This window comes from Neoarius graeffei, chromosome 4 (assembly GCF_027579695.1).
Source record: "Neoarius graeffei isolate fNeoGra1 chromosome 4, fNeoGra1.pri, whole genome shotgun sequence".
Classification (NCBI taxonomy): domain Eukaryota; kingdom Metazoa; phylum Chordata; class Actinopteri; order Siluriformes; family Ariidae; genus Neoarius; species Neoarius graeffei.
This window is the reverse complement of record NC_083572.1, coordinates 203,141-229,370: the sequence shown is the minus strand read 5'-3', so window position 1 is coordinate 229,370 and position 26,230 is coordinate 203,141. Positions and strand designations below refer to the sequence as shown.

General features: G+C 42.7%; 2 protein-coding genes across 10 annotated transcripts in view; both read left to right on the top strand.

The window, feature by feature from the left end:
* Positions 1 to 21,527, top strand: wiza (WIZ zinc finger a). 7 transcript variants are annotated; one of them, XM_060918518.1, is made up of 11 exons: positions 1 to 101; positions 4,033 to 4,313; positions 4,496 to 4,963; positions 5,349 to 5,654; positions 5,732 to 6,301; positions 6,459 to 6,716; positions 14,881 to 14,976; positions 19,764 to 19,978; positions 20,057 to 20,231; positions 20,758 to 20,905; positions 20,997 to 21,527. In XM_060918518.1, the coding sequence occupies exons 2-11, from the start codon at positions 4,085 to 4,087 to the stop codon at positions 21,154 to 21,156; spliced, it is 2,625 nt and encodes an 874-aa protein (XP_060774501.1). In that variant the 5' UTR covers positions 1 to 101; positions 4,033 to 4,084; the 3' UTR covers positions 21,157 to 21,527. The 7 variants fall into 7 exon arrangements, with proteins under 7 accessions (XP_060774501.1, XP_060774500.1, XP_060774499.1 ...); XM_060918517.1 differs by having other exon boundaries at positions 4,493 to 4,963; XM_060918516.1 differs by having other exon boundaries at positions 4,033 to 4,331.
* A 3,326-nt stretch (positions 21,528 to 24,853) lies between these two features.
* ilf3a (interleukin enhancer binding factor 3a) overlaps positions 24,854 to 26,230 on the top strand; it is a 33,283-nt gene continuing 31,906 nt past the window's right edge. For 2 of the 3 annotated variants that reach the window (XM_060918512.1, XM_060918510.1), the window contains exons 1-4: positions 24,861 to 24,920; positions 25,432 to 25,559; positions 25,673 to 25,790; positions 25,955 to 26,127. In XM_060918512.1, coding sequence (XP_060774495.1) covers positions 25,459 to 25,559; positions 25,673 to 25,790; positions 25,955 to 26,127 — 392 coding nt within the window. In that variant the 5' untranslated portion in view covers positions 24,861 to 24,920; positions 25,432 to 25,458. Of the gene's footprint in view, positions 24,921 to 25,431; positions 25,560 to 25,672; positions 25,791 to 25,954; positions 26,128 to 26,230 lie in introns of all 3 variants that reach the window. The other variant, XM_060918511.1, reaches the window with a different exon arrangement.

The following is a 26,230-nucleotide window of genomic DNA, read 5'->3' as shown; positions in this document are numbered from 1 at the left end:
ATTATTTCTGCTTGCTGGCTGTAGATCGATTGTGCTGAATCGGTTAGTCAGGACTTCCTGCTCCCAGACAATAGCGCTGCATTGCTAACACACGCAAACAGGTAAACAAACCTTTAAACACTTAAACATTTTCATTTCATGCAGAAAAAACACTGCGAGCATGAAAACGGCTTTGATCGTGTGATGTGTTGGTAAGCTGGAGATCATTCAGTCCTGCTATCGAGCACTTTAAATCCTTATTAGCGAGCTAAAGTGTAGTGAAGTAGCTAAAGCATGGTTTATTATTACAGGAAAAGTTCATTTTATTAGCGTGAATTAAAAAAAAGCTTATTACGGTTACATCGTGTTTATTAATGGCGTCAAACAAAATTGGTAGTGTTCAAATTGGCGTGGAAGGAGAGCTTCCTGAAGTATAGAAAAGCTCTTAGTGCTGCGAGATCAACATATCTCTCCTCCCTAATAGAAGATAACAAAAATAATCCTAGATTCCTATTTAATACTGTAGCAAAATTAACCAGGAATAAGTCCACTATAGACACATGCACACCTGCAGTATGGAGTAGCAACGACTTCATGAATTTTTTTAATGACAAAATTGAGAATATCCGACAAAAAATTCAAACTACTAATTTAAGGTTAGACAATGAAAGTGACCTTGTAGTTAACAATATAACTGTATCAGATCATCAGTTAGAATGTTTTACTCCCCTAAAAGAAACTGAATTACTTTCATTAATCTCTACATCAAAAGCCTCAACTTGCGTACTAGATCCCTTACCGACACATCTATTCAAACAGATAATGCCTGGAGTAATTGAACCGCTTCTAAAAATAATAAATTCTTCTCTTATGATTGGCTATGTACCCAAATCCTTTAAACTAGCAGTTATCAAACCCCTGATTAAAAAACCTGACCTTGATCCCTGTCAGCTGTCCAATTATCGGCCAATATCAAACCTCCCCTTTATCTCCAAGATCCTTGAAAAAGCTGTGGCACAGCAGTTATGCTCATATTTACATAGGAATAACATCCATGAAATGTATCAGTCAGGATTTAGACCTCATCATAGCACAGAGACAGCACTGGTTAAAGTAGTAAATGACCTACTGTTGGCGTCTGATCAGGGCTGTGTCTCGCTACTTGTGTTGCTTGACCTTAGTGCAGCATTTGATACCATTGATCATTCCATTCTTCTGGATAGACTAGAAAATGTTGTGGGAGTTAAGGGAATGGCCCTCTCCTGGCTCAGGTCTTATCTAACTGATCGTTATCAGTATGTCGATATAAATGGTGATATTTCTAGACGTACCGAGGTAAAGTTTGGTGTTCCACAAGGTTCTGTCTTGGGTCCACTGCTTTTTTCTCTATATATGTTACCTCTGGGTGATATTATTCATAAACATTGTATTAGTTTCCACTGTTATGCTGATGACACACAGTTGTATGTCTCTGCAAAACCTGATGAGAGACACCAGCTTAATAAAATTGAGGAATGTGTTAAGGACATTAGACACTGGATGCTTATAAATTTCCTTCTGCTTAACTCTGACAAGACTGAAGTACTTGTGCTAGGACCACATACAGCTAGAAGTAAGTTTTCTGATTACACAGTAACTCTGGATGGCCTTTCTGTTTCTTCACGTGCAGCAGTAAAAGACCTTGGAGTGATTATTGACCCCAGTCTTTCATTCGAAACTCACATTGATAACATCACCCGGATAGCTTTCTTTCATCTCAGAAATATTGCAAAGATCAGAAATTTAATGTCATTGCATGATGCAGAAAAACTAGTCCATGCTTTCGTTCCCTCCAGGTTGGATTATTGTAATGCCTTACTGTCTGGATGTTCCAATAAGTGCATAAACAAGCTCCAGTTAGTTCAAAATGCCGCAGCAAGAGTCCTTACTAGAACTAGAAAATATGACCACATCACGCCTGTCTTATCCACACTGCATTGGCTCCCAATCAAATTTCGTATTGATTATAAAATACTACTATTGACCTTTAAAGCACTAAATGGTCTCGCACCACAGTACCTGAGTGAACTTCTGGTCCTCTATGACCCGCCACGCCTACTTAGATCAAAAGGTGCAGGCTATCTGCTGGTACCTCGTATAGTGAAGGCTACATCAGGGGGCGGAGCCTTTTCTTACAAAGCCCCACTGTTATGGAACAGCCTTCCAAGTAATGTTCGGGAATCAGACACAGTCTCAGCATTTAAGTCTAGGCTGAAAACATATCTGTTTAGTCAAGCCTTTTGTTAATGGTGTTTATGAGGTAAAGGAGTAGATCTGGAGGGTCCTCAGACATAGAGTGTTTTGGTAAACTGGGATGTATGGATGCTGTCAGTCCCCACTCGCTTGCTCACTCGAGTTTGTTGACGGTGCAGTGGCTGGCTGCTTTATGTCCCGGGGCTCCCTCATGCCTGTGTTACCTTCTGGCTCTCTCCTTTTAGTTATGCTGTCATAGTTAGTTGCCGGAGTCCCTGCTTGTACTCGGTGCAATATGTATACTGTTCCTACTTATTCAGGTGACATTGGGCATACCTAACCACCTGTGTTTTCTTTCTCTCCCCCCCCCACCCCAAATCTGTCCCTCTGAGTTACATGGAGTCAACAGGAAATCTTTTGGTGGAGACGGTGGGGACCTCGACTGGCTATCGTAGCCTGCAGGGAATCGGCCGTCAGACATTCTGTCGCATGTCCCAGACCCGGTGAAATGTAACTGAATTGTCTTGGCCAGGCCTAAGGGTCCCATCTGCATCTCATCATTGCTGAGGAGTGTGCTCCCATCACCCAATCAAGCATCCAGCCAGAGCAGGTCATGATATATTTTTTACCATATTAACATGCCATTGTGCGTCATGCCTGATGTAAAGACTCTCGTCTCTGCGAGCCTACCACACAGATTTAATACTTGTCATTTTTAGGGCATACCTAACAACGTGTTTTCTTTCTCTCTCTCTCTCTCTCTCTCTCTCTCTCTCTCTCCCCCCTCCCCCCCCATCTGTCCCTCTGAGTTACATGTTGATCCTGGGATTGAGATGCTGGCCTCTTCTGCCCCTCGGACCTGCTTGATCCATCCTGGTGCCCTGTGTCTGGTCGGAGTTTTATCGCCCCACTCCTGTGAAGGACGGCCCCATGAGGACAGTTGAGGGTTATACCTGTTAAAACTGTTAATATTATAGTCAGGCTGTCTGTTGTTGCCCAAATGAGGATGGGTTCCCTTTTGAGTCTGGTTCCTCTCGAGGTTTCTTCCTCATGTCGTCTGAGGGAGTTTTTCCTTGCCACCGTCGCCACAGGCTTGCTCATTGGGGATAGATTAGGGATAAAATTAGCTCATGTTTTAAGTCGTTCAAATTCTGTAAAGCTGCTTTGCGACAATGTTTATTGTTAAAAGCGCTGTACAAATAAACTTGATTTGATATTATAGCAGAGTTGAAATCTTCACCAGGTTTATTTTTAATTAAAATCTGTATACTGAACTATGTGGTGTTCTGACTTTAAACATAAAAAATGGAAATTTTAATGTAATAAAAACGAGTTTTGTGAAATGATCGAAGTTTAAACTCTCCGGTTCTTTATTAAGAGTCAGTGCTGCTGTAATCTATCGAGACTAACAGTTATTTTATTATTCTTTGTAAGAACTCATCACTACAGCATGTATTTTAAATAATGAGTAAGAAATGAGTGTTGGTTTGTACATTCGAATTTTAGACACGTTATTAAATTAATGACCTTTAAAAGCGACACCGCTCCTGTCCAGCTGATAAACTCCATCCTCACAGGGAACTGATCCACACCCTCATGGAGGTTATTAGACCTTTATTTCTGTGATATGATTTTGTTTCGCATTCAGCTCTGTCCTGTCTGTTTTTCAGCGCTTGTCGGGTGTGTTGGGAAACGAACCACTTTAAGACAGTTGGCTGAAAAAAAAAGAAGCTCCTCTAACTTTCTCACTGTGTAAAACTGTCTCACAGCGCTGGTGACGTTACACTTTCTCACACTGAACACTTTTTTTTTTTTTGTCAGTTTGCTGTCACCTTCACTCGACCCTCTGATTTTCTCTCTATTGGGAGGAGTCATGGAGAAAGGTGGAGTTGTGGAGAAGGGAGGAGTCATGGAGAAAGGTGGAGTTGTGGAGAAGGGAGGAGTCATGGAGAAAGGTGGAGTTGTGGAGAAGGGAGGAGTCATGGAGAAAGGTGGAGTTGTGGAGAAGGGAGGAGTCATGGAGAAAGGTGGAGTTGTGGAGAAGGGTGGCGAGATGGTGCGAAAGAGCGATACTGAGTTTCCAGTTAGTGAGCAGCAAACAGGTGATGATGAGGCTGAGTGTAAGTGCACACACACACGCATGCACAACTAGACACGTACACGTTTAACTAAAGGGCTGACTTTATTAACTGTGTGTTCTCAGAACTCTGATGATTTCATATCAACCACGTGGTGCAAACGTCACACTGACTGTGTATATGTGTGTGTGTGTTTGCCTCAGCAGTGGCCATGCATTTGTGTGAAGTGTGTGGTACGTGTTTTGAGACGAGGCGAGGGTTATCAAGCCATGCCCGGTCTCACCTGCGTCAGTTGGGTGTGTGTGTGTCAGAGAGCAGCGGTGCCCCCATCAGCCTGCTGTATGAACTGATCACTGAGAGGGATGGGGCTTTGCCCTTTACACCCAAACACTCACACAGCACCACCGCAACACACACCAAACTCCAAACCAAACACGGCAGTAAACATGGAGCCAAACATGGTTCAGGAACCAAACTGAAGATCAAAATTGGTGAATTGGTGAAGAGACAGTGTGTTCCTGTCCCTGCATCACTGAAAGACGACTCCTCCTCTTCCTCCTCACCCTCATCATCTCCACTCCATCACCACAAACCACCCAAGACTCCACCCATTCTCCCAGCTCTGTCCAAACCACTGGGAGCTCCACAGGAAACGGACACATGCCTCGACCTGAGTGAGTGTATACACACACGCACAGATCCCATTAGATTAGATTAGATTAGATTGGATTGGATTGGATTGGATTGAACTTTATTGATCCCTTTGGGAGGATTCCCTCAGGGAAATTAAAATTCCATCAGCATCATTGCAGGATAAACAAAGAATAGAAAATAGAGAACTTCTAGATAAATTAAGTATTTACATATACAAATATAAAAAAAATAAGATATTTGGGGGGGGCAGCAGGAGAGGTATTGCACATTATATTGCACATGCTGCAGGAGTGAGGTGTGTGAAGTAGGACAGCCTGCAGGTGAACACAGTTTGAAAATATCATGAACTGTGAATCATCAGCACTGATCTGACGTGTGTATGTGTGTGTGTGGGGGGGGACACAGTGGATATTTCAGGTGTGTCCCATCGTGATTGTGTACATGTGTGTGAATTATGTGGGGTGTGGTATGAGACAAAGAAGGGCCTCACCAGTCATGCTCGAGCTCACCTGCGCCATTTTGGAGTGGAGTTGGACCCTAAAGCCCCACCCATACAGGTGCTGCATGATCTGCTCCAAAAGGAGGTGGGACCAATGGGTCAGGACCCTGAGGAGCCCATAGGTCAAGACCTCCCCATGGGTCTGTTAACCCCGCCTCCTGTTAAAAAGAAGAAGAAGGTCTCACTACCAAGAGAGAAAACACACAGAGACAGTGAGTGTGTTTGTTTTTGTTTCTGTTCAGCCAAAACCTCAGTACTGCTTAAGTGATAACATGTTATTTCCTGTCAGGTGGTTCATCAAAGACTGCAAACTGTGAGTTCTGCGGAGAAAATTTTAAGAAGACTCAGAGTTTGGCGAGCCATGCCCGCTCTCACCTGCGCCAACTCGGTGTCACTAATTGGACCGCTCACGGCTCACCGATGGCGACACTCAGAGAGCTGATGGCTCGTCGTAGCTGTAGTAGTATACCTCAACCCACACAGACCACACCCTTGACTCAAGCCGAGCCTCCATCTGAAGCTCCACCTCTTCCTGCATCAGGCCCTTCCCAATTGCCCAAGCTTCCATCTGAAGCTCCGCCTCTTCCTGCACCAGGCCCTTCCCCTTCCCAATTGCCCAAGCCTCAGTCTGAAGCTCCACCTCTTCCTGCACTGGGCCCCTCCCCTGTCCGAGTGCCCAAAGCCAGAAAGGGCTCGAGGCTGGTTGTGTCCAGACTGAAGGATGAGCTGGTGGAGTTGGACATCTCCACTGGAAAATCTACCAAAACAAAAATTACACCTCCAATTCAGCTGAATTTAACTACTGTCCAATCAGCTGCTGATCAGACCACAGTTCCAGCCAATCGGAATCTAATGACAGGTAAGTGTTGAGCTTCTTTCCACCGTTTTATTGTTCTCTGTGGACTTTCTGTGATATGAATAACATCAACAGACACCTGATACCATGACTAGTACCATACCAGATTTTTATGAAGGAAGTGTGTGTGTGTGTGTGTGTGTGTGTGTGTATATATCAGGCCCCCAGGTGGAGGTGAGTGTGACCGAACCTGTGAGGTGTGATTACTGTGGTGATCTGTTTGATAGCCGCAAAGCTCTGTCGTGCCACGCCCGTGCTCATCTGCGCCAACTGGGAGTGAAGTGGGCACCGTTCGCTTCACCCATCGACACATTGTATGAGCTGATGGTCCGAGAGGGCAGATGGCAGGGGTCAGAGGCGACACCGTCACCTGTGGACTTCTGCAGAGAGAAAACGGAGACAGACGGTGCCAGTTCAGGTACACCTGTCACTACATCACTTCAGTAGGGTTTAACTCTTGTAGTGTTTAGGGAAAGTCGATTTTGAAAGCAGTTCGATAAGTTTATGAAAGCTGTTAAGAACCACTGAGATCTCATGGTGATGAAGGGGTTTGTGTACATCTGTGAATGTCAGTGCTGTGTGTCCCCGGAAGCTTGTTGCAGAGGTCAGCCAAAGAGTGTTTCTACAGACTCCTGTGAAAGGTACAAAAACACCAAGTGCACTCCAGATTAGTTTACTGGGACCCTCCGCTGAATGCAGGCCTGGAGGTCGTGTCTGTGAGCGAGCATGGTGACTTGGCCACCCACGGAACTCGGAGAAGGCTGTCTGGGCCGGTCTTGGAGGCAACCCTAACACCAGTGATAAGGGAAACTGTCAAGGTGAAGCAGATCTTCCGAGTAATGTTCATGGAGAGCTCTCCTGATTCAGCTGGAGTTTGGGGAGGCCTTTGAAGAAGACTTTCAGATACACCAGCTCTGCTAAGCAAGTGTGGACAGTGTTGACCCCTACTGGGGATATGAGATGAGAGGAGATGGGGCATTGTGTCCTTGGTGGAAGAGTTTAAGTAGCTTGGGGTCTTTACATTTACACCCTTATCAGAATGACTTACCTAGAGTGTCTTGCAAAAGTATTCATCCCCCTTGGTGTTTGTCCTGTTTTGTCACATTACAAGCTGGAGTTAAAATGGATTTTTGGGGGTTAACACCATTTGATTTACACAACATGTCTACCACTTGAAAGGTTCAAATTGTTGTTTTATTGTGACACAAACAATAATTAAGATGAAAAAAACCCACCTAGAAAGCTGGAGTGTGCATAGGTATTCACCCCCCCCAAGTCAATACTTTGTAGAGCCACCTTTTGCTGTAGTAGCAGTTGCAAGTCTCTTGGGGTATGTCTCTATTAGCTTAGCACATCTAGCCACTGGGATTTTTGCCCATTCCTCAAGGCAAAACTGCTCCAACTCCTTCAGGTTAGATGAGTTGTGTTGGTGTGCAGCAATCTTCAAGTTATGCCACAGATTCTCAAATGGATTGAGGTCTGGGCTTTGACTCGGCCATTCCAAGACATTTAAATGTTTCCCTTTAAACCACTCCGGTGCGGCTTTAGCAGTATGTTTAGGGTCATTGTCCTGCTGGAACATGAACTTTCGTCCCAGTCTCAAACCTCTGGCCGACTCAAACAGGTTTTCCTCCAGAATTCAGGGATGAGAGTTTTCCGCTTTTTGGTGGAATTCCGCTTTTTTCAGTCAAAATGGACCTTTTTTATATTGTTGCAAATCCGTTGAGAAAATTTTAGGGGGGTAGGGTATAGGGATGTTAACCGATGACCGTTTGACCGGTGGTTGACCGAATCAACATCAACCGGTTAAATTTTTTTTTTTTTTGGTTGTCGGTTAAAAAAAAAAATCAATCATTTTGAAGCTGCCGGTTTTGGAGCGGAGGACTTGGAATTCTGTGTTTGTAAACGCTTGGGGCATGCCATGCGGTGTAAGGACGACAGCTGACGAATCAGAAACACCCATTCAGTCATGTCCCGCCCTCCCGCCCCAGTTAAAGACAGCTAACAAATCAGAAACACCCATTCAGTCATGTCCCGCCCTCCCGCCCCAGTTAAAGACAGCTAACAAATCAGAAACACCCATTCAGTCATGTCCCGCCCCAGTTGAACACAGCTGCCACTCGGCGAAAGAGTGTAGACACAGGCTTTTTAGCTTACAAATTACTATTGTTTTTTTTTTTTTTTTAATTATTATTAGAAGGCACGTCGAGTTTAGTCCTGCCAAAACACTCTTCAAAACACTCATCAAGATCACCGCTAAGATGTTGTCGGGTTGACTGTTGAACTATATTCGAGATGTTAAATGCGATGTATTTGGGTGTTATTCAGGAGGTCTGTACCGCGTGCTGATTTCCGTTAGCGTCTGCCGTTAGTGTTTAGAACTAGCGCGTGCGTAACTGGGACAGTGTCTTAAAGGGGGCAGTGTCATTAAATTAAAGGGATGGTTCAAACACCATTAAAAGCATAGAAACTTGTACTAAGTGGATTCTAATAAGTGTATTTATTAATGACTGTGCCTTATTTATGTGTTTATTGCTATTTATTCATAAAAATATTTCTTATTTATTTCACTAGGATTATTTCTAGTCCTATTTGAACTGGGGGTTACATCGTGCATTCTGAAAGTATGTTTCGGTCTGTAGCCAACAATGCATGTTATTGCAGATCATATCTCTCCACACAAACTAAAGGCGCAGATGCCGACTTTTTCACGGCTGAATCGCGCAGATCCGATTGCTTTCCTTTGAGCATGCAGAAGGAGGAGTTAGACAGGGAGCAAAAGAAAGCAAGGCTGGAGCATGTGAAAAATCAAGAGGAGTTGGCTCAAAAGACGGAGAGGACCAACAAGCTTTTAGCTGTTGCTAAAAAGCTCAAAATAAAGAAGAAATAAATGTTCTGCACCATGAAACTGAAATAGTTGTATATATTGTAAATAGACACTTTATAGAACAAAAGGGAAAATGTATTCATAAATCATATAAACCGTTATTTAATATAGCAGTGAATGTGTTACCTTAGTTTGGATTTAGAGCAGCAAATTTGAAGCATCATGTTGGTGCTCACCTGGAATGTATATGCAAAATTTATCACAAAAGGCCTATGTCAATGTTTCCTTTACATAGGTGTAGTTGATCTTTATCAAATGAAAGTTTAAGTAATGTATGTACTTGAAAGAGAGTTCTACTTTTGTATAAGTGTCAATTTTGTAAGCAAACAGGGTATGGTATTTCAACAACATTTGTAAAATTTTGATGATGAAATAAATGGTTTTTAGGGTAAAAAATCTCTAAAATCCATGAGCTCCTGGGGGCTTCGCCCCCTGGGCCCCCACTGGGGCTTCGCCCCTGGACCCCACTGGGGGCCTATGGCCCCCAGACCCCCGGCTAATTTTTCAGATTTTTTCATCACAAGCCACTCTCATCCCTGAGAATTGCCCTGTATTTAGTGCCATCTATCTTTCCTTCAGTCCTGACCAGCTTTCCTGTCCCTGCAGATGAAAAATATCTCCACAGCATGATGCTGCCACCACCATGCTTCATTGTAGGAATGGTGTTCTCGTGGTTTGCGCCACACATGGTGTTTCCAATGATGGCCAAAAAGATAAATTTTAGTCTAATTTGACCAGAGAATCTTCTTCCATGTGTTTGGGGAGTCTGCCATATGCTGTTGGGAAAACGCCAAACGTTTTCTGAAGCAATGACTTTTTTTCCCCCTGGCCACTGTTCCATAAAGCCCCACTCTTGCCCCTTTTCCACCAAAACAGTTCCAGGGCTGGTTCGGGGCCAGTGCTTAGTTTGGAACCGGGTTTTCTGTTTCCACTGACAAAGAACTGGCTCTGGGGCTAGAAAAACCGGTTCCAGGCTAGCACCAAGTCTCTGCTGGGCCAGAGGAAAGAACCGCTTACGTCATAAAAGAGATCTGTCCCAGTCTCAGACCTCTGGCCGACTCAAACTGGTTTTCCTCCAGAATTGCCCTGTATTTAATGTCCTCCAGCTTTCCTGTCCCTGCAGATGAAAAATATCCCCACAGCATGATGCTGCCACCACCATGCTTCACTGTAGGAATGGTGTTCTCAGGATGTTGGGTTTGTGCCACACATGACATTTCCCATGATGGCCAAAAACTTCAGTTTTAGTCTTATTTGGCCAGAGAATCTTCTTCCATGTGTTTGGGGAGTCTGCCACATACTGTTGGGCAAACTCCAAATGTATTTTCTTAAGCAACTTTTTTTTTCTGGCCACTCTTCCATAAAACCCCGCCCACTCTGTGGAGTGTACGGCTTATTGCGTTTCTATGGACAGATACTCGAGTCTCTGCAGCTCCTTCAGTGTTACCGTTGGTCCCTGTGCTGCCTCTCTGATTAATGCCCTCTTTGCCCGGTCCGAGAGCTGTGGTGGGCGGTCCTCTCTTGGCAGATTTGTTGTGGTACCATGTTCTTTCCATTTGATGATGATGGATTTGATGGTGCTCCGGGGGATCATCAAAGAATTGGATTTTATATATATATATATATATATTACACACAGACAGTTAGGTCCATATATATTTGGACACTGACACAAATTTTGTTTTTTTTTACCTGTTTACTGAAGCATATTCAAGTTATAGTTATATAATGGACATAAAGTCCAGACTTTCAGCTTTCATTTGAGGGTATCCACATTAAAATTGGATGAAGGGTTTAGGAGTTTCAGCTCCTTAACATGTGCCACCCTGTTTTTAAAGGGACCAAAAGTAATTGGACAATTGACTCAAAGGCTAGTTCATGGGCAGATGTGGGCAATTCCTTTGTTATGTCATTCACAATTAAGCAGATAAAAGGCCTGGAATTGATTTGAGGTGTGGTGCTTGCATTTGGAAGATTTTGCTGTGAAGAAAACATGCGGTCAAAGGAGCTCTCCATGCAGGTGAAACAAGCCATCCTTAAGCTGCGAAAACAGAAAAAAAAACATCCGAGAAATTGCTACAATATTAGGAGTGGCAAAATCTACAGTTTGGTACATCCTGAGAAAGAAAGAAAGCACTGGTGAACTCATCAATGCAAAAAGACCTGGATGCCCACAGAAGACAACAGTGGTGGATGATCGCAGAATAATTTCCATGGTGAAGAGAAACCCCTTCACAACAGCCAACCAAGTGAACAACACTCTCCAGGAGGTAGGCGTATCAATATCCAAATCTACCATAAAGAGAAGACTACATGATAGTAAATACAGAGGGTTCACTGCACGGTGCAAGCCACTCATAAGCCTCAAGAATAAAAAGGCTAGATTGGACTTTGCTAAAAAACATCTAAAAAAGCCAGCACAGTTCTGGAAGAACATTCTTTGGACAGATGAAACCAAGATCAACCTCTACCAGAATGATGGCAAGAAAAAAGTATGGCGAAGGCGTGGTCCAGCTCATGATCCAAAGCATACCACATCATCTGTAAAACACGGCGGAGGCAGTGTGATGGCTTGGGCATGCATGGCTGCCAGTGGCACTGGGTCACTAGTGTTTATTGATGTGACACAGGACAGAAGCAGCCGGATGAATTCTGAGGTATTCAGAGACATACTGTGTGCTCAAATCCAGCCAAATGCAGCCAAACTGATTGGTCGGCGTTTCATAATACAGATGGACAATGACCCAAAACATAAAGCCAAAGCAACCCAGGAGTTTATTAAAGCAAAGAAGTAGAATATTCTTGAATGGCCAAGTCAGTCACCTGATCTCAACCCAATTGAGCAGCATTTCACTTGTTAAAGACTAAACTTCAGACAGAAAGGCCCACAAACAAACAGCAACTGAAAACCGCTGCAGTAAAGGCCTGGCAGAGCATTAAAAAGGAGGAAACACAGCGTCTGGTGATGTCCATGAGTTCAAGACTTCAGGCAGTCATTGCCAACAAAGGGTTTTCAACCAAGTATTAGAAATGAACATTTTATTTACAATTATTTAATTTGTCCAATTACTTTTGAGCCCCTGAAATAAAGGGATTGTGTTTTAAAAAATGCTTTTAGTTCCTCACATTTTTATGCAATCATTTTGTTCAACCCACTGAATTAAAGCTGAAAGTCTGAACTTCAACTGCATCTGAATTGTTTTGTTCAAAATTCATTGTGGTAATGTACAGAACCAAAATTAGAAAAATGTTGTCTCTGTCCAAATATTTATGGACCTAACTGTGTGTGTGTGTGTGTATGTATATATATATATATATAATATAAAATATATCCCAACCCTGACTTGTACTTCTCAACAACTTTTGTCCCTGATTTGTTTGGAGAGCTTCTTAGTCTTCATGGTGGTGTTTGGTTAGTGGTGCCTTTTGCTTAGTGGTGTTGCAGCCTCTGGGGCCTTTCAGAAAATGTGTGTGTATATATACTGACAGGTCATGTGACACTTAGATTGCACACAGGTGGACTTTATTTCACTATTGCCGCTTTTCCACTACCAACGCGGCTGAGTCGGGCTGAGCCGTGCCGTGCTGAGTCGAGCTGAGCGGGGCTGTTGGAGTTGCATTTCGACTACAACCGCGCTGAACCGTGCTGGCTGGAAGTGGGTGGACACATTGGGTGGAGTTAGCGAAAGTGGGTGGACGTCACGTGATGTCGTTAAGCAGCGCAAACAGTGACATCAGTGAGCTTTTAAGCGGTAGTCTCACGACCCGAATAGTAAACAATAAACATGGAGGACATGGAGTCGTTAGTGTTGCTGGTCTTGGTGCTGTGGCTTGTTGTCACCGACAACGCGGACAGATACTGGCAAGAGCGTATAGATGAGGCGAGGCGCATAAGGCTTCAGAAATTCTCGTAATTCGTAATTCTTCTCCTTCCGGGTTTGTGGTGACCAAGACCAGCAACACTAACGACTCCATGTCCTCCATGTTTATTGTTTACTATTCGGGTCGTGAGACTACCGCTTAAAAGGTCACTGATGTCACTGTTTGCGCTGCTTAACGACATCACGTGACGTCCACCCACTTTCGCTAACTCCACCCAATGTGTCCACCCACTTCCAGCCAGCACGGTTCAGCGCGGTTGTAGTCGAAATGCAACTCCAACAGCCCCACTCAGCTCGACTCAGCACGGCACGGCTCAGCCCGACTCAGCCGCGTTGGTAGTGGAAAAGCGGCATAATTATGTGACTTTTTCTGAAGGTAATTGGTTGCACCAGAACTTTTTAGGGGCTTCATAGCAAAGGGGGTGAATACATATGCACATGGCAATTTTCAGTTTTCTATTTTTAAAATTTTATTATATATATATATATATATATATATATATATATATATATATATATATATATTTTTTTTTTTCCTCATTTCACTTCAACTTAGACTATTTTGTGCAGATCCATTACATAAAATTCAGATTAAAAAAATTTTAATTACAGGTTGTAATGTAGCAAAAGAGGTAAAAAGCCAAGGGGGTGAATATTTTTGCAAGGTACTGTAATTGCAGCAAAAGGTAGCTCTACAAAGTATTGACTTTTTTGGGGGGGGGGGATACTTATGCACACTTCAGATTTCTGTTTTTTCATCTTAATTATTGTTTGTCACAATAATTAAAAAAAAAAAGTGTGCACCTTTAAAGTTTTAGGCATGTTGTGTAAATCAAATGGTGCTAACCCCCAAAAATCCATTTTAATTCCAGCTTGTAATGCAACAAAACAGGACAAACACCAAGGGGGATGAATACTTTTGCAAGACACTGTATATCTCAGGGTTAAGCTGTAGCCGCTTGGTGGTGTGGGATTTCGAGCAAATGACTTTCCGATCAGAAGTCCAATGTCTTAACCATTTGAGCTCCCACTGCACTGCCATTCACTGATCTTATTTATGAGCCATGAGAAGTGTGTGTGAGTGACAAATGGACCAGGTCAGCGTTAGCAGTGTTACAGTAGCTGTACCTTTCTGTGGTGACGAAGCAGGAGCTCAGTCTGCAGATGAAGTTCTGTTTACCTGTTGGTCTTCATCTATATCCTTACCTCTGGTCACAAACAGTGGGAAGTGACTGAAATTATAAGGTCCCATGTACAGGATACAGAAATTAGGTTTTCCTCAGGGTTGTGTGTGTGTGTGTGTGTGTGTGTGTGTGTGTGTGTGTGTGTCTGTCTAGCCTCAATGTCGGGCATTGCCCGATTGGCCCGACCAAGATGCTCGGGCAGAAATATTTTAGCGTGTTAGGCCCGCTCAGGCAAACCTATGGTCAGCTTCTTTAAGCACAAAAATGATTTTCGAGCGAGTACATTACAAAAAACAAACAAGATGTATTAACCAGCATCCTTGCCTCCCCTCTGATCATCATTTTGTTTTTTTCTTCCCGATTTGTAACGATGATTCTGATTGGCTCTCTTCAGGTGTGCGTGCGTGTGTGTGTGTGTGTGGTGTTAAAGTGGTGCATATGGACCCTTTTCACATGACGTCACGACAAACGCAGCCGCCATTTTGGACATGTACTACCAGTAGTTTACCGCAGCAAAGAAAGTGTTTATTTTCAGCAAGACTTCCATCATGCCACTATATTGTTGTGCACCTGGATGTAGTAACCATCAACACACAAGGCAAGGTTTATCATTTTATCGGATCCCGGTAGATGCTGACCGACGGAGAAGATGGATAGCGGCCATAAACAGGAAAGATTGGCAGCCCTCGGCATACCAGCGCTTGTGCAGTGACCACTTTGTTGGAGGTAAGACGAATAAAATTAGCCAGAAAAGGCATTACATTGCTGTTAACATTCTGTGGCGGCGAGTGTGTAACCAAATAGGCTAAAATAACCCATTGTAACCTCTTTGTTCTTCTGTAGTAGCTATTAGCTAACGACATTAGCTAGCGTTGTGTTCCTTTGCTGTTGGTAGACTGTAGGACAGATCAGAGGCAGTGTCCTACAAACAGCGCTTAATTTGAGGGGGAGCAAGCCGGAGCGCGCTCCGGAACCTCGGGCGTTGGCTCCGGCAGCTATTTACACTGGATCCAGTGATCCGACACCTCTTTTGACTATGTAACAAAAAAAAAAACCCAAATAATTAAATAAAAAATGCAAGTTTATTTAGTGTTAATGTCTGATTTTGATATCTGTCTTGTTGGTGATTTCTCTCATGAAACAACATCCACAAAATATCTGCAGATGAACTTAATTTGCAGTGTTATTACAAAACATGCCCAGAAGCGCAGCGCCGCCCCCCCCCCCCCCCCCTTTTTTTTTCCCGCACCGGAGCCGCTCATCCTCTGCGCTCCGGGACCTCCCACTTTACAAATTAAGCACTGCCTACAAATAAGTGTTCAAAACAAGAGGAGCATGTATTTGTCTCTTAAATCCAGGCCGTTCCCTGTAATCTGTAACACTGGGTTGGAGAAAGTAATGGCAAATAGCGAGTGCACAAACCGTAGAAGGTAAACTGTACACAGCGCCAGGGCAGTGTGATGGTATGTCTACTTTTAGATTGTGTTAGCTTATCAATGAACACACTCGTCACTCGACGAGTTTCACGTCTTTACGACGGATACTTAAATGTGTGTTCGGTATTATTGTTGCAGTCTAAACAGTCATTGTAGCAGCTAGATGAGCGAGAACCGAAAGGGTCTGTGCCATAAACCGTTATTTCTGTACGGCGTTGCTAATGTGTCGTTACTGTTGTTATTTCTCCCTCTGCTCGCCCTGTAAATGCCCTACGTCGCTGGATAGCGAAGGTGTTTTCTGCATCTCGCTCCTTTTTCTTGTATGTTCTCCGTTTGTCGCCTTCCTCGCATTCAAACCAATTCGAGCCGAAGTCCGCTACATGTCCAAAATGGTGGTCGTGTTTACGAAGGTCACGTGACTGAAAAGGGTCTATAGTGTTTACCATCCCCCTATCAAGTAGCATCTGTGACCGGGGATTCTCAGCAGTCAAAAGTAACTGGAGATCTTGCGCGCGCACACACACACACACACACACACACACACACACACACACAGAGCGTGCACGTACAGAGAGAGAGAGAGAGAGATGTTTGCGGGTAATTATATGGATCCGTGATGCCTGCTGGAAGAGAAGAGCAGCAGGATTGGGAATCGAGCAGCTATGGTTTGTTTACACCTTATACCAAAACTTGTAGCATCCTAGCAACCATCGCAAAGACGTGGACAAAAAGCTCAGAAACTCCTCCTTACCCAGGCAAAAACACTTAAGGATTTATCTTGTAGTGTCCTGATCCTCAGATCTTTAACCCAGACACACACAAAAAGTTGTTCTCCTCCATGCTCTTCCAGGTTTCCATCTGCGTGTCCGTGTAGAACGATGTCTGTAGCACCAGGTAGTCTGAGATGTCGGGGAACTCAACAGATGGATAATTTTCCAACTCATAAGAAAAATCCTTCTTTGTTAGTGTGTAAAGATCTACAGTGGTGCTTGAAAGTTTGTGAACCTTTTAGAATTTTCTACATTTCTGCATAAATATGACCTAAAACATCATCAGATTTTCACACAAGTCCTAAAAGTAGATAAAGAGAACCCAGTTAAACAAATGAGACAAAAATATTATACTTGGTCATTTATTTATTGAGGAAAATTATCCGATATTACATATCTGTGAGTGGCAAAAGTATGTGAACCTCTAGGATTAGCAGTTAATTTGAAGGTGAAATTAGAGTCAGGTGTTTTCAATCAATGGGATGACAATCAGGTGTGAGTGGGCACCCTGTTTTATTTAAAGAACAGGGATCTATCAAAGTCTGATCTTCGCAACACATGTTTGTGGAAGTGTATCATGGCACGAATGAAGGAGATTTCTGAGGACCTCAGAGAAAATGTTATTGATGCTCATCAGGCTGGAAAAGGTTACAAAACCGTCTCTAAAGAGTTTGGACTCCACCAATCCACAGTCAGACAGATTGTGTACAAATGGAGGAAATTCAAAACCATTGTTACCCTCCCCCGGAGTGGTCGACCAACAAAGATCACTCCAAGAGAAGGCGTGTAATAGTCAGCGAGGTCACAAAGGACCCCAGAGTAACTTCTAAGCAACTGAAGGCCTCTCTTACGTTGGTTAATGTTCATGAGTCCACCATCAGGAGAACACTGAACAACAATGGTGTGCATGGCAGGGTTGCAAGGAGAAAGCCACTGCTCTCCAAAAAGAACATTGCTGCTCATCTGCAGTTTGCTAAAGATCACATGGACAAGACAGAAGGCTATTGGAAAAATGTTTTGTGGACAGATGAGACCAAAATAAAACTTTTTGGTTTAAATGCAAAACGTTATGTTTGGAGAAAGGAAAACACTGCATTCCAGCATAAGAACCTTATCCCATCTGTGAAACATGGTGGTGGTAGTATCATGGTTTGGGCCTGTTTTGCTGCATCTGGGCCAGGACGGCTTGCCATCATTGATGGAACAATGAATTCTGAATTATACCAGCGAATTCTAAAGGAAAATGTCAGGACATCTGTCCCTGAACTGAATCTCAAGAGAAGGTGGGTCATGCAGCAAGACAACGACCCTAAGCACACAAGTCGTTCTACCAAAGAATGGTTAAAGAAGAATAAAGTTAATGTTTTGGAATGGCCAAGTCAAAGTCCTGACCTTAATCCAATGGAAATGTTGTGGAAGGACCTGAAGCGAGCAGTTCATGTGAGGAAACCCACCAACATCCTAGAGTTGAAGCTGTTCTGTATGGAGGAATGGGCTAAAATTCCTCCAAGGCGGTGTGCAGGACTGATCAACAGTTACCGCAAACGTTTAGTTGCAGTTATTGCTGCACAAGGGGGTCACACCAGATACTGAAAGCAAAGGGTTACATACTTTTGCCACTCACAGATATGTCATACTGGATCATTTTCCTCAATAAATAAATGATCAAGTATAATATTTGTCTCATTTGTTTAACTGGGTTCTCTTTATCTACTTTTAGGACTTGTGTGAAAATCTGATGATGTTTTAGGTCATATTTATGCAGAAATATAGAAAATTCTAAAGGGTTCACAAACTTTCAAGCACCACTGTAATCCCACTGAGTGGTTTCTATATCCACTTCTTTTGAGGGTCCTTCTTGGTTTTAATAACTTGCTTGTGTGCTGAACATAAACATGGCAGTAAGTTCTTGTGTTAATGGACCAGACTCCACTTTTGGATCATTAATCCCTTTTGACTGAGAATGACCTGCATGCAGGGGTTTGGCTTCTGGCGCATCCATACAGTTTTAAATACAATACCTACAATCTAAAAATTTGTTTTTATTGCATTTATTTAAATTCCCATCTGTAACAGGGAGTGATGTTGCATCCCATTAAAACACTTTTTACAATAGATATATTAGATTCTAATAGAATAGATGAGCCAAAATAATTGGGGATCTTTTTTAATGGGCCCTGACTCGGTACAAGTATGAATAGGTGGGGCTTAAAGCAGAAAAGGTTGAGAACCCCTGGGCTACAGGCCCCGGATCTTGATGCATATAATGCTGAGAGGGCGGTCCACCTATGGTGGACGGAGGAACAGCATAAACAGTGCCCACAATTTGCAGAGGCTGCACAGGAAGCTGATGTAGATGAGGAGAACAGGTTGTTTAATTTCCTCCTAAATGCAATGGCAAACTGAATGATGACAGTACTGCAGTACAGACTCCTGCTTTATAATGTTTTTAGTTTTATAATTCATCTTTGGAATATTGTTAGGCAAAACAAAGTGCGTTTTGTGTCCTAAACCCTATATAAAAAGATGTATTATGTACTTGTACCATACGTAAGTCTTACATATGTGATTATTTGATTTGTTTCATGTTTTCAGTACTTGTCTTGTTCTTCTGTTGCAGAAATGAATGTTGTTTTTAAAAATATTTTTTTTAAAATGTACTTTTGCCTAAACTCAGTTATAACCCTAGAAAACACATCAGTATTTCATTGAACCGTGTACTTAAATTTTATCGAAATATTGCAAAATTTTAGGGCAAAAGGAAACTGAAGGGGGGGGGCAAAAAATTTTTGAGGCCATTTGCCCTGCAGGGCAAAAGGTGTGAAAAGTTAACGTTGAGGCCTTGTGTGTGCCCGCGAGTGTGTGTGTGTGTGCGCACGAATGTATATGCTGCTCCACTGAATCAAGGGTGGTTTTGGCACCTTACATGGTCGAGCTGTATCAGGCATGTCCCACTGGGTGGAGACCCTGGAGCACACCAGGACCTGCTGGACAGATTATATCTCAGTCAGCTCAGGAATGTTGGGGGAATCCCCCAGGAGGAGCTGAAGCTAGAGATGTCTGTAATGACCTTCTCAGCCTGTTGACTCTGTGACCCCCACCAGGAAAAACACTGTGGGAGTAATGATGCTACCACGCCTAAAATTACAAACAAAGCTAAACCAGAAAAGTAAAATTAATTGTCAAAATTCAAGATTTGTTAGTAACTAAGAAAAGTCATTTAAAATCAGTTTTTTAAAAAAAGTGTGTGTGTGTGTGTGTGTGTGCGCGTGTGTGTGTGTGTGTGTGTGTGTGTGCGCGCACGCAGTATGTGAAGCTACGTGTGAGCTGTGTGGATTTGACTTTGAGAACAGGAAGGCATTAGCCAGTCACGCACGTGCTCACCTCCGCCAGCAGGGGGAGCAGTGGAGCTCCAGCCAATCGCCAATTGTTGCCCTCAGTCAGTGGATGAGTAGAGAGCCTGAGAAAGTCGCTGCCCTTCATCAGCTCTACATGCAGGGGACGTTACCGCACATTCGCAAGGTACAGACATAGACAAAATATACTGGACACTCCTGTTGTGTAGAAATACAATAATAATTGACTGTGTGTGTGAGACAGAGGCGTGTCTGCTCTCCAGTTCGAGCCTATGGTGCGAACTCCGCCCGCTCTGGTGTGAGCCGACCCTCCCCTGCGGCTCGTCAGGGTAAAACTGGGCCGGGCCTCTCTTGCTCTTCCTCCTCCTATAGGAAATTGTCATCCCATCGTCCCACCCCCCACTCAGCTGTTGAACATGGTAATGAAAAATGGTGAACTCACTTCCTGTTCACCTTTAATTACCCATTAGTTACAGCATGTATTATTAAGAAGGCATGTATTGTCCTGTATATTTCCCTGCTCTGTAGTGCACTATATATGGTAGGGAATGGTGGCTTCTACACCCTACATAGTGCCCTGACTGTTAGTGTCGGCACACCTGAGTCAGATGTGAACTATATAGGGTGTGGGTGTCATTATTTTATACCTGTATTATTATGTGTCTGTGACTAGGTGAAGCTGGTGGTGGTGGTGTTGTTTTTTTTTCAGGCTGCCTGTGTGTCCGTCCTCTTGTAAGATTCTTGTTAGTGTGATCTCTTAAGAACAAGTAGATGAATGTTTCTAGGATTTATACGGATGAGCAGATTAACTGATTTTGGAATTAATCCAAACAGGGTCAAGGTCATAGAAAGGTCAAATGTTTCAGAGTTTTTCTTCCATACCTTCCTTTCTAATTGAATTATATTTTAAGAGTATATTATTGTGTGTGTGCGTGCTCCCTGTAGGCTCTGAACGTCGGCCTCCTAAACTATTCCCTCTCAGAATGGAGGGAATGTCTATGAAGCGTGTGGGTAATGCTCCTTCTCTGGTGCCCCGCCCACCTGAAACCAGTCTTGTTAAACTGGTGGGAAAGATTTATTCACTGAAGTGCAGGTGAGGTGAATGCGCGCGTGCACACACACACCTGTACACCTGTGCACATCACATATGTGTCTCACAGGCCTGTCTGATTTTGTGTGTGTAGGTTCTGTGAGCAGGTGTTCAGTGGACCCCTGTCTGTGCAGGAAGACTGGCTCATCCATCTGCGACAACACATCCTTAATCTCAAACCAGACCATGCCCGTAGCTCTGCCCCTATCTTGCCCCATTCAGAATCTGCTCAGCTGATTGGTCAGGCTGTGTAATGAGGTGGGGCAGCTCCACACTCGGTGGTTTTAATTTACTGTCTTATAATGTGTTTTTACAACTTTTTTAAATAAAGAAGAGTAGTGTACAGGGGTTGGGGTAGTGATGCGATGGACACTACTGATGAAGCCTATGAAAGGCGCACCAGCTGAATGTACCCTAACCCTTTCATTACCTTTTTTCATGATTCTTAAAAAAGTGTTTTAAACAGTGTGAAATGACTCCTCTGTTACACCGACATGCTGTGTGTGTGTGTGTTGATCTATACTCAGATGTCCAGGACCAAAATACTGATTTTTCTGTTATTTGAAGTGTTTAATGCAGTGAAATGTCATTTGTACATCTACACAATAAAATCTCCATTTCTACACACGTGTGTGTGTGTGTGTGTGTGGTCACAGCAGACATTAAAAGTAAATAGTGAGAGACATAACTAAAGCATTGTTTCTGTGAGTGTTTATGAGTGGAATTTAAATAATTTAGGACTGCTTTTGTTTAAAATCGCCTGTTCTTCTTTAGTCAGAATGCCCGTTAGCGGCGCGCGTGCGCTGAGCTCTGCTGCTCCCGGACTGAGAAAAGCGCGTTATTGTACTGTAAAGCGTTTATTACAGCATGCTCGGAGGGTTATTTTACTGTAAAGTGTTTATTACAGCATGCTCGGAGGGTTATTTTACTGTAAAGTGTTTATTACAGCATGCTCGGAGGGTTATTTTACTGTAAAGTGTATATTACAGCATGCTCGGAGGGTTATTTTACTGTAAAGTGTATATTACAGCATGCTCGGAGGGTTACTTTACTGTAAAGTGTTTATTACAGCATGCTCGGAGGGTTATTTTACTGTAAAGTGTATATTACAGCATGCTCGGAGGGTTATTTTACTGTAAAGCGTTTATTACAGCATGCTCGGAGGGTTATTTTACTGTAAAGCGTTTATTACAGCATGCTCGGAGGGTTATTTTACTGTAAAGTGTTTATTACAGCATGCTCGGAGGGTTACTTTACTGTAAAGTGTATATTACAGCATGCTCGGAGGGTTACTTTACTGTAAAGTGTATATTACAGCATGCTCGGAGGGTTATTTTACTGTAAAGTGTTTATTACAGCATGCTCGGAGGGTTATTTTACTGTAAAGTGTTTATTACAGCATGCTCGGAGGGTTACTTTACTGTAAAGTGTATATTACAGCATGCTCGGAGGGTTACTTTACTGTAAAGTGTATATTACAGCATGCTCGGAGGGTTATTTTACTGTAAAGTGTATATTACAGCATGCTCGGAGGGTTATTTTACTGTAAAGTGTATATTACAGCATGCTCGGAGGGTTACTTTACTGTAAAGTGTATATTACAGCATGCTCGGAGGGTTATTTTACTGTAAAGCGTTTATTACAGCATGCTCGGAGGGTTATTTTACTGTAAAGTGTATATTACAGCATGCTCGGAGGGTTATTTTACTGTAAAGTGTATATTACAGCATGCTCGGAGGGCTATTTTACTGTAAAGTGTTTATTACAGCATGCTCGGAGGGTTATTTTACTGTAAAGTGTATATTACAGCATGCTCGGAGGGTTATTTTACTGTAAAGTGTATATTACAGCATGCTCGGAGGGTTATTTTACTGTAAAGTGTATATTACAGCATGCTCGGAGGGTTACTTTACTGTAAAGTGTTTATTACAGCATGCTCGGAGGGTTATTTTACTGTAAAGTGTATATTACAGCATGCTCGGAGGGTTATTTTACTGTAAAGTGTTTATTACAGCATGCTCGGAGGGTTACTTTACTGTAAAGTGTTTATTACAGCATGCTCGGAGGGTTATTTTACTGTAAAGCGTTTATTACAGCATGCTCGGAGGGTTATTTTACTGTAAAGTGTATATTACAGCATGCTCGGAGGGCTATTTTACTGTAAAGTGTATATTACAGCATGCTCGGAGGGCTATTTTACTGTAAAGTGTTTATTACAGCATGCTCGGAGGGTTATTTTACTGTAAAGTGTTTATTACAGCATGCTCGGAGGGTTACTTTACTGTAAAGTGTATATTACAGCATGCTCGGAGGGTTATTTTACTGTAAAGTGTATATTACAGCATGCTCGGAGGGCTATTGTACTGTAAAGTGTTTATTACAGCATGCTCGGAGGGTTACTTTACTGTAAAGTGTTTATTACAGCATGCTCGGAGGGTTACTTTACTGTAAAGTGTATATTACAGCATGCTCGGAGGGTTATTTTACTGTAAAGCGTTTATTACAGCATGCTCGGAGGGTTATTTTACTGTAAAGTGTTTATTACAGCATGCTCGGAGGGTTATTTTACTGTAAAGTGTATATTACAGCATGCTCGGAGGGCTATTTTACTGTAAAGTGTTTATTACAGCATGCTCGGAGGGTTATTTTACTGTAAAGTGTTTATTACAGCATGCTCGGAGGGTTACTTTACTGTAAAGTGTATATTACAGCATGCTCGGAGGGTTATTTTACTGTAAAGTGTATATTACAGCATGCTTGGAGGGCTATTGTACTGTAAAGTGTTTATTACAGCATGCTCGGAGGGTTACTTTACTGTAAAGTGTTTATTACAGCATGCTCGGAGGGTTACTTTACTGTAAAGTGTATATTACAGCATGCTCGGAGGGTTATTTTACTGTAAAGTGTTTATTACAGCATGCTCGGAGGGTTATTTTACTGTAAAGCGTTTATTACAGCATGCTCGGAGGGTTATTTTACTGTAAAGTGTTTATTACAGCATGCTCGGAGGGTTATTTTTACTGTAAAGCGTTTATTACAGCATGCTCGGAGGGTTATTTTACTGTAAAGTGTATATTACAGCATGCTCGGAGGGTTATTTTACTGTAAAGTGTTTATTACAGCATGCTCGGAGGGTTATTTTACTGTAAAGTGTTTATTACAGCATGCTCGGAGGGTTATTTTACTGTAAAGTGTTTATTACAGCATGCTCGGAGGGTTATTTTACTGTAAAGTGTTTATTACAGCATGCTCGGAGGGTTATTTTACTGTAAAGTGTTTATTACAGCATGCTCGGAGGGTTATTTTACTGTAAAGTGTATATTACAGCATGCTCGGAGGGTTATTTTACTGTAAAGTGTATATTACAGCATGCTCGGAGGGTTATTTTACTGTAAAGCGTTTATTACAGCATGCTCGGAGGGTTATTTTACTGTAAAGTGTATATTACAGCATGCTCGGAGGGCTATTGTACTGTAAAGTGTTTATTACAGCATGCTCGGAGGGTTATTTTACTGTAAAGTGTTTATTACAGCATGCTCGGAGGGTTATTTTACTGTAAAGTGTATATTACAGCATGCTCGGAGGGCTATTGTACTGTAAAGTGTTTATTACAGCATGCTCGGAGGGTTATTTTACTGTAAAGTGTTTATTACAGCATGCTCGGAGGGTTATTTTACTGTAAAGTGTTTATTACAGCATGCTCGGAGGGTTATTTTACTGTAAAGTGTTTATTACAGCATGCTCGGAGGGTTATTTTACTGTAAAGTGTTTATTACAGCATGCTCGGAGGGTTATTTTACTGTAAAGTGTTTATTACAGCATGCTCGGAGGGCTGATGAAGGCGCTCCTGCGGCGCTGTCGGGGGAAGAGGAGGTTTTGCTAGTTCCGAATTTAATTCCGGTTCTGTGGGCGAAATAAAGGCTTCCTCGCTTTTCTATTGGTTGTTTATGAGGTTGCCCCGGAAGCACATAATCGTGTCTTTTACCGCAAACGCAGTGTTCCTTTTCCCCCCAGTGAGGTGAGTTTGTTATGGAAATTCTATAAAATAGGGTTTTAGTTTGGGATATTTTTACGGACTTGTTTTGGTTTGTTAAACACATTATTCCGATTATTACGTATTTGAAAAATAAATTCTGATTTATCACACTATTAAAATTGATGAGTTGCGCTTCTTGAGCGTTTCACCACAAACTGGTGATATTACTGGTCAGATATCAGGAATAATAATAATAATTACAGTAATTTAGTTCAACTTAATTTAGTTCAGCTATTTCAGTCACTTTGTTGCACTTAATGCAGCACTGACTAGGATGCTAGGTAGCTAAGCTAATTAACGTGCAGCGTTAAATATTTAAGCGATATTTCCTGAGTTCTGGACTCTGATTGGTCAGAACGCGTTGATTAATTGTCTGTAACAGCCGCTCTGACTGTAGTGCAGGTTTATAATAGTGCATTCATTCTAATACGTTATTGTTGCTATAGCAACAGCTGATTGACCTACGGATTAACCGTGTGTGTGTGTGTGTGAGGTGTGTACAGTGAGAGTGCGGAGCGCCATGCAGTGCGTGTGGGACGAACAGGAAGCTTACGACGAGCTGCTCTACTGGGACTCGCTCGTCCAGGAGGGACACGTGCTGCACCCACGTGACTACAACAGGTAGCTCGCCCAGTTTTGCTGAGACAGTTTTTATCTCCATATCTATCGAATGCTGACATTTTTAACATTTGTTCGTGATTGTATTGTGTGAAATTCTATTGTGTGTGTGTGAGGTATGAGGAGCTGCGGTACTGGTATGAGTGTGTGTGTTATGAAGATAAATTGAGACACTACCATGCCTGTGTGGCTGAGATGAAGCAGAGAGAAGCTGAAGTTCCTTCTCCTGACCCTGTGAGTTCACCACCACCTCCGCGTCCAACACTGTTTGTTGTTGTTGTTGTTGTTACACACACCACTGGCTTTTTTGAGAGTTCTGACTGTGAGGGAGTGAGACTTTCTCTCTACATGTTAAGACTTTATTCTGTGTGTGTGTGTTAATGAATGTGTGTTTCTAGGATAAGCTGCTCCCTCAGCGCCTGTTCGTCATTGAGGACCGCCACGTTAAGGCCAAACATGCAAGTGTGTATCCATGTGCAGAGGAGCTGCAGGCTGTGCAGAACCTGGTGACCAACGTGGAGAACGGACTGAAGACTGTTGCCAACTGGCTGAATCGACAAGATGCTACGAGGTGAGCTGGAGGTGAACTAATATCTGAGAAATGGGAAATGAGCAAGAAGTAGTGTTTTATTCTGTGATGTCATTCTTTACGCATTAAACAGAACGCCAACAGT